Here is an 8,912-nt window from a genome sequence, read left to right as displayed (position 1 = left end):
ACTGAATGCATTAACATAATGTTCATAAATTGAGCTAACATTAAGTAACTGTATGTGAATCTGGTATGTATATTTGGTAAGTTTCCACACACAGTTGAAGTTAGTGCATACGTTTGTGTGAGATGCCATGAAGATAACAAAGCTATGTTCAAAACTGGTTCAGTTAGAACTGGTTTAAAAGGATATTATAGGGTAATACAAATGTGTTTGCTGTTATTGGGCAAGTCTGGGGTGGTTGTGCTATTGAATGTTAATAAATGTTTGCTGTGCTTCCAGTATACAGTAATTAGAAACTCTTTTGTAATCCTCTGTACTGTGGAGTTTTATCCAGTACGTTATGCTCAACGTGCTGTAATACTATGAAGATTTCTGCTTGTATAAAAACCACTCTCCTGAAACACAATTAAAGTAAAAGACTTTGTGAAGTTTCCTACACAAAGGTAAAACACCTACACCAACAGCAGGGTTTAACTGCATTCCTCTACATACATTTTACTTGAATCAACATTGTATGTTTTAAAGAGGACAGTATTTCATCAGGTAATGCATAAGCGTCATTTACCTTCAAAAAACATCACAACGTTAGAATAACATGCCCTTAGAGACCAATTTTCTCATTAGAATAGTATTCGTCCAATTCATAAATCTGTATTGTGCTGTTACTAGACCCTTACTGGCATCATAATTAACAGGTGCCTCAGACCAGGCACAGAATGAGATGTGTCTTAACGGTATCATTTCCCAGCATAATGTCTGCGTTTAGGAACATATTTAAGCCAATATAATAAAAGTCTGTTTAATTATCTAATCATTACTAGGGGTTTTAATCCGAATATGGCCTAGAATGTTTAAAACAGAGAAGGCTGAACTGCACTTAAAGATAAAGTAGCGGGGTTAGGAAAAATATAGCGTTACATGTCCCCACGTGTTGCTACAACTGTTTAAAATAACTTACCTGTAATTTTTCTTTTCATTGTTAATATTCTGACAACTTTTTAAAGTCGGTTTGAAAGCTCTTTTCAAAATGGCCTCTCTATGCACTGGGGTTTGAGATCTGTCCTGTAAATCACTGCAGGAAGAGCCATTAAAAATAAATAATAAACTACAAGTGCTCTGGCTTTTCTGTTCTGTACTACATCATGGATCAAAATGGCTAGCCTTGATGTACCTGAGTAACCCTCGGTATAGTTTTTCTACTTTTCATTGTGTACAGTAGTAGTGTATTGCTTCATTCCCAATTCATAATGGGAGTTTCTGTTCCCTTCAAAAAAGTATTTGGGTCATATTACTTAAGTAAGTATCGAGTGTCAGTCTATGTGGTGTGCTCTGTGCTCTATATTGGTTGAGAGAAGCACGCAGACACACACACACACACACACACACTGAAGACTCCCTGTGATATCAGGGATATTACAAATCATACATGAATCAAACACATGCAAACATGAAAACTTGCAAGTATTAAATGGTTGTTGAGGAGTACAAATGCATCTCTACATGACAGTGAACCTAAATAAGGCTGAGCTTCTTTTTTCATTGCTGCATTCGACTTGGATCTGCCCTCTATGCCCTGACGCTTAACCATTACAAATGATATGGACGTGTGTGTTTTGGAATCTATGTGGCAGTTGCAAGCGAAAGCTAATGTATCAAAGCTTTTTATTTCCGTGAGAGGAACCTGGCAATGATACAAAACTCACAAGAGACATTTCAGAAGCAAACAAACTAGAAATCCTTTCTCATAACCAGAATGTCAAGTTAAGGTTGTAGTGCAGTGGTGCACAGCTCAGGTCATGTCCCTCCTGGTTTTTGTTCTAACCATACCCTAAATTAGTTAATTGGACCAATTGTTTTACCCAAGCCCCTTAATAAATTAAATGATTTAATGATTGGCTTAATTGGTTAGAATTTCCATGTGTTCCAGGTATTTAGCAATTGATGTTTAAGAGATACCTGCTGGATTGAGGCACGCCAGGACCAGGTTACCTACCCCTGTACTAGGGCAGTGGTACTCTGGCCCTCAAGATCCACTCCAGTCCTGGTCTTTATTCCAAGCAGGTCCTAAATTAGTTAATTGCCTCTTAACAGCTTCAATTAACTACATTAGAACCTGCTTGGAGTAAAAGCCTGGACTGGATTGGATCTTGAGGGCCAGAGTTGAGTATCACTGCACTAGGGGTTGCTAAAGCCTCAGGTACAAAGACTTCGAAAACCATTTCGACAGGTTACAAAACAAGAGAGCAACTACATAGCAATCACTCAAAAATAAAGGATTAGCTTAATTCAGGATATTGTTATTGAATGTTACAGTAACAGACAATTCAATAAAGTGTTCTTTAATTGCAGCTGAGGTTCAAGAGCTGGACCTCACTGCCTTGGTAGATCAAGCTCCAGCCTCGCCTTCATCAGGACAGACACCTGGGGTCATATTCACAAAGCTGACTTAAGTCTAAGACCAACAAACGGGCTTAAGTCACTTTTGCTGAGCTAGTTATGACCGAGTCTTAAGTCTGTTTCACAGAACGATTTTCTAGGGGGTCTTAACTTAGACCAGCGTTTCTGTCCTCAGACGACGTCTTCACTGTCTTCCACTCGAGAGAAAGCCGTTGCCTGAGGGACAGAGTGATCATTTTGCTTCTTCACTGGGACTTAAGAAAAATCATTATGTCATGTAAATATAAATAATGTAAAATGTATATATATAAAAACCTGCTATAGATAAACACAAAACTACAGCGGAGCTGGTATTACTTTGTATGTTTCTACCTCTGCTAATAAAGTCTTCATTCCTCTCAAGCCGTGCTTTTGGTGCTGCTTGTTATAAATTAAACGTAGATTTACAGCCCTAATTATAGATCTAATGTTAATTGTATGATCTACATTGCAGTAACATATTTAATACTGTAATACCAAAAAAAAAGCTGGAATTGCATTGCTTTGGTTAGTTGATGGAGATAGATCGGTATGTAAAATATTTGTTAGGGTTTCAATTAACCGTCTGTTAAAATTGTATCAGCTTCTCAATTCAGTCTTCAGTCTTAGGGTAGAATTGCTCAGGGCAATTCTCATCTGGATGATCATCAAATAAATCATATACTATCACCTGTCGAGCCATGGGCCTAATCAAACCCTACCATTCATCCATCCTAGTAATTTTAGAAAGCAATACAGCATAACATGGTGTTTAAATATGATGTTCAAACATGGTCGCTTAGGGTGTTCAGATATGCTCGCCTAGGGGTGTTGTTTGACACGAGGCTAAACCAAGTCTCTGGATTTTTGACCATATCTGAACACCCTGGAAAGTGGTATTGCATTATAAAATAGCAAATTGGTTGAATTGAATTGCTTGTCAAGTAAATCAGGTAGAGTGGTTCTAAAAGTTTCAAGCTGTGCTGGTATGGTGGTGACTTCTGCACAGGCACTGAACACTTGTCAGCCAATGAGATTGCTCCTCTGTTTGATTACAAATCTAGACACAGATGATATGCATATGCCCCTGTCACAAAGACGGCCAGAGTGGGTGGCGTCAGACCAGACAGGAATACACAGACACAGAGACGGTGGTTGTGATGAGCTGAGTGCAATGGCTGCACTCAGCGTTTAATAACAAAATAAAAGGTTTAAACAACGGAATACAAAACAGGACACGGCACTTGACGCCAAAATAAACAGACAGACAAAACGACTAAACACTAAACAGACGGTGCAGGACAGACGAACAAACACGGTGAGTACAAACAACACACTTATATTTCCGATCTTATTTTACTCCTTCTCTCTCACCCGTTCTCCACTCTCTGAACACCTAACCCCGACTGAGTGAAACTGTACATCTATATATACTGTTGTGCTGGGATTCAATTACTAATTAATTACTCACTTGAATCCCAGCACGTGAATTCATTACGTGCAACCCCGTGCCACACATTATACACATTTTATCTGCACGTGAAGTGATGTGCCATCCTCGTGCCTAAATATAATTATACACTTTAAACACACGTGAAACACAGACCCGTTTATATCCCGTGTACCAATCTATACACCAACATTAACATACGCACGCATATACACAACACAGAACACACAAATGCACACAGGGGCGGGGCACTTTGCCACAGCCCCCCACACTAAAACCCCAAAGAAACCAACAATAGCACAAGTGAGTTGACTGTTTTATTAAAAGCAGTGGAGGAAGTCAAACAGTGGACAGATCTTCATCTCCACTAGAGCTAGGCTTTACAGAACATAACCCAGTTTGTTGCTGAACTGAACATAAATACAAAGCACTATATACATATGGCAGTAAAGTAAAATGCGTACCTTTTAATACAAACCCACATGGCTAGCTTCAGCCACAAATTAGTTTATTAGATGCTATAGTCAAGTAAACGCCTTTAAATTGAACTGTCTGCTCAGGCCCTGGGTGTCTCCACCCCTCAATCGGAACCAGCGTTCCCTCTAAGGCTAAAATGCGCACATTTTTAGCAATAACTGGCAACAACCTCCACACTCAGTTTACTAACTTTTGCAAGTTTTTATCATAAATGTCAACCTCAATCGAGACGCCAGCATCTCGAGGTAAACCTTTGAGAGAATTCTTGCAAAGCATAACGTAAACACATTCACGTCTGTCTTGCAGCGGATTCTCTGATTTCCCTCTGTACAATTGCACGTCACATTAGTGCATTATTGTTTCGTTTATTTTCTTCCATGCTACCTGCCTTTTAATAAAGCTATAATTAGCAAGGTTAAACCATGGCTGTTTCTTAATTGAATTATGTTTTCTGGCGATGAAGAAATTAGCTCAAGCTATTTTTTTTTAGCTATACATTCCTTAAAGGAAATTGATTGCTTTACTGTGTAAAGGATTGTAGTCACTACACTACACACTCTTTGTTTCACAAAGATAGTTACAATTGAAGGCAGTGCAGACGCCAGTGTTTTATACAATAGTATAAAACAATTTTATTCAGGCCACCAAAGCATGCAGTCTATATCTATGATAACAACTGACAAGGCTGCCTAGAATCTCAGACATGCTTCATAAAGGTAAATATACACTTCATAAAAATACTAATATATATATATATATATATATATATATATATATATATATATATATATTACTCTCCTGTGCAAAAGTCTTAGACATGTTGAATTTTTCTACACTGATGCATTGTGAGCATCAACAATTTACTCAAAGCCTCCACTAGTGTTTTCTACTACTATAACAACCTTGACTTGCATAAAGAAGGAAAAACATTGAGTGAAATAGCTCGAATCACTCGATTTTCAAGGTGTGGTCTCTGAAGCATAATCAACAAGTACAGAGAAACATAATTTGTAATTGACAAACCCAGGACTGGAAGACCCAAAAAGCTGGCTAACAAGGATGATAATATCCTTTAGGAATAGAAAGAAGACAAGCGTTGAATTGACAACAGAACTGGCAGAAGGCACAGGTGTCATTGTCCATCAAATCAACAGTACGAAGGTCACTCATGAAATCAGGACTTAAAGGATGTGTTGCAGTAAGAATACCTCTGTTAAGAAAGGGGAACAAGACTAAAATATGCTGCACAAGAACACAGAAATTGGACTATAGAACAATGGTCAAAAGGTGCTTTGGACTGGAGTGGAGGCTTTGAGTAAATTGTTGATGCTCATAATGAATCGGAGTAGAAAAATGCAAAATGTCTAAGTCTTTTGCACAGCAATGTGTATAATATCTATATCTATATCTATATCTATATCTATATATATATATATATATATATATATATATATATATATATATATATATATATATATATAATCAGAGAATGATTCAGAAGCAGAGCTGTTGTTTAAATTTAAAGTAAATTGTAAAATTACTGAAATACTTGTATACTTGAAATATTGTTTCAAAATTGTATAATGCAACAAAAATATATTAAAAGGGTTAATGCATGGCCGATGGTTCTCACTGATACTTTACCCTTTCTCAGTCAAAACAGCAAGTTTCTCAGTATGTAAAAAGCTTAGAGGGAACGCTGATCGGAACTACTTTAAGACTGAACGTGCATTCTCACTGCTTGTGCTGGAGGTGCTGCTTAGGAGCTGATGAGGCCCCTGGTCTGTGCAGCCTGCTCCTGGCTCTAAAGGGATGCGTGAGGCTTCTGCTCTGTGCAGCCTGCTCCTGGCTCTAAAGGGATGCGTGTGGCTTCTGCTCTGTGCAGCCTGCTCCTGGCTCTAAAGGGATGCGTGAGGCTTCTGCTCTGTGCAGCCTGCTCCTGGCTCTAAAGGGATGCGTGAGGCTTCTGCTCTGTGCAGCCTGCTCCTGGCTCTAAAGGGATGCGTGAGGCTTCTGCTCTGTGCAGCCTGCTCCTGGCTCTAATGGGATGCGTGAGAATTCTGCTCTGTGCAGCCTGCTCCTGGCTCTAAAGGGATGCACAAGGCTCCTGTTTGTACCCCAGGTACAAGGTTACACATGAATGACTTTCACTTTTCATTTTCAATCTTTTAAAATGGCATTTGGTGATTTTTGAGGCTACTTGAATTAAACACATTCTTTGTATTCTATCATAGGCTGTCGGTGCTCCATTAATAGGAAATCTAAACTCAGGAGAGACTTCATGGCAGGATTGTTCGGATTGGGCTACACAAACGTAGAACACGTCATCTGCATAACTGCATTGGGGAACATTATTGAAAAGGTTATTTCCATATGTTTTCATTATTGAGTAAAATGTCTTAAACATTGAAATATACAATTAGGAATTAAGGTTAGTGAAGCAAGACTGCATCTAGCTATGCGTATAAAACGGTTGGCATTGTAAATGTAAATGGTGCTGCATCTTATTGCTCATACTTACTCTGTTTGTTCCTTTTTCTCATCTGTTTCTTTGTATGTTTCTTCATAGGGAAATGCATGTTTTTTTTAAATTTTGTACTTCTAATAAATTATATATGCTTACCTGAAACCCAATTTGGCCCAGTGTTTTATCTTGCATTTTCACATGCCATTTGAAATGACTACAAGCGTCTACTGTTTATTTAGATATTTAATTAGTTCTGTACAGTGTTTTAGATTTCTGAAAAAGGTTCCCATCTGAGAATCAAGAAGCCTTCCAGATTCTCCTGGCCATGTAATTAGTACCATAAACATGTATAGTAAAGGCTAACACTGAAGGTTTACAGGTATTGTTGTAGCCCACATCAGATGTAGATGTCTAGGATATAGATTCTGAGCATAAATGCTTTAAGTCCTTTGGGCTCAGGACTTTGTCTTATTTCTTAAGACTCGATGTGGTTGGGTAAAAAAAAAAAAAAAACCTGGAAGGCACTAAGGCTAGCTCTGGGGAGAAGAAGGTGTGCTTATTTCCTTAAAATACTTCTATGTTTGAAGACTAGAATATATCTTCATGTATATTTCTTCTTTAAATGAATACGAAGTTCTGTAATTTATTTTAAAATGAACATTCTTTCCACGGAGTTCCTAATTAACATACTGTGGTCTGTAGGAAGATGTTTCCCATCTAGACAGCTTAGACTACCTCTTACTTTTGTTATGGATTATAAACCCATTTCACCTGCTGAGCTGGTAGTTTTAAATCTTCATGCAATTAGGCTGGTATACTGAGTTAAGAAAAGCAAGTGAAATTAAAAGTGCTTTCACAGTAAAATTATACAGTCAACTGATAGTTGTCTACAGTAAACCTTGCTGCTTCAACTCTGCCCTCAGCAGTCACCAAGGAACCAGTAAATATGTGTTCCAGTACCCAACCTTTGGTGGCCACAAGCAGCAACCAGCAGTTACTGGAATGTCCAGCAGGTTTATTTTGGTTGTGACATTTTCAAACTAAGCTAACATGAACATTCATCCCGTAGCTCTTCCAGCCCATCTTGGAGATCAAACTTGACTCCCATATCATTTCCACAACAGACAGCCCCAAGCAGGCATTCATACACAGAGGTCAACGTGGCTCTATCTGGATGAAATGTATATGTCTGGCAGTAGATCCAGTCAGTGTAATTCCATCATGCTGGTGCTAATGCTGGTTTTCCAGAAGTAGATCTAGTCCACGTAGTTATGGGGCTGTAGTGACTGTAGCTGGGTGGGGAAGTCCTCAGTTTAACTCCTGTGGGGCTCCAGCAGGATTAGAGGGTGTTCGTCCTGGGGCAGTCTTAGCTAGGTGGAGGTGATGGAGGAGATGGGGGCTGCTCTTGGGTCTCATCCTGGTCGTCTGAAGAAAGGTGGACTCGCTGCTCATCCAGTCGCTTGGCCTGGACCCGCTGGATCAGGCTGAAGAAATCTTCATCCGGGACAGTGGGGGCTCTGGGTCCTGGATCAGGTGGGGAACAGCGCTGGTCATCAATCCTGGAAGCCTGGCAAAAAAAAAGAGAACGGAATAAAAAAAAGAAATGGATATTATTTTAAACATACCTGGTACTTTCATATCATTTCACATGCTCTATTACTTTAAATAACCCTTATAAAAGTGTACTCTAGTAAAAGCATAGCAAAGTGTAATAAAGCATAGGTAAGCATTGTAAAGAATATCAAGGTTTGATAAAGCATATTAATAAACATGGTAAACCAGTGTAAACTATGGTAAATGCACAGTAAAAACATGGTAAAAAATACAGTGGTAAACTTTTATAAGGGAAGTAAGTAATACAGATTGTTCCATAAGTCAGGCATCACAGACAATATCGCATACTGTATTAGGCCAATTAGGATGTCCACTGTTAAATCGTTCGGCCACACCCTATTGTATCTGTACTAAACATCAAAATGATCCAAATATGTTCCTCTGCTTAAAGGCATTTCACAGCTGAAATAAATAGAGATCCAAAATTAGCATTACGCCTATGATGCTTGGCTTACAGGACACCCTGTATAATAACAGTAAAAAGATGTTTAT

The 8,912-nt window shown here is 38.7% G+C and overlaps 1 protein-coding gene across 5 annotated transcripts in view; it reads right to left on the bottom strand.

The window, feature by feature from the left end:
* Positions 1 to 4,166: 4,166 nt before the first annotated feature.
* The window catches only part of LOC117962782 (G-protein-signaling modulator 1-like), an 81,016-nt gene continuing 76,270 nt past the window's right edge, over positions 4,167 to 8,912 (bottom strand). For all 5 annotated transcript variants that reach the window (XM_059005413.1, XM_059005411.1, XM_059005412.1 and 2 more), the window contains one exon: positions 4,167 to 8,373. In XM_059005413.1, coding sequence (XP_058861396.1) covers positions 8,173 to 8,373 — 201 coding nt within the window. In that variant the 3' untranslated portion in view covers positions 4,167 to 8,172. The remainder of the gene's footprint in view (positions 8,374 to 8,912) is intronic.

This window comes from Acipenser ruthenus, chromosome 31 (genome assembly GCF_902713425.1).
Source record: "Acipenser ruthenus chromosome 31, fAciRut3.2 maternal haplotype, whole genome shotgun sequence".
Lineage (NCBI taxonomy): Eukaryota > Metazoa > Chordata > Actinopteri > Acipenseriformes > Acipenseridae > Acipenser > Acipenser ruthenus.
The sequence above is the reverse complement of the archived record's forward strand: the minus strand, read 5'-3'. Positions and strand labels throughout refer to the sequence as shown.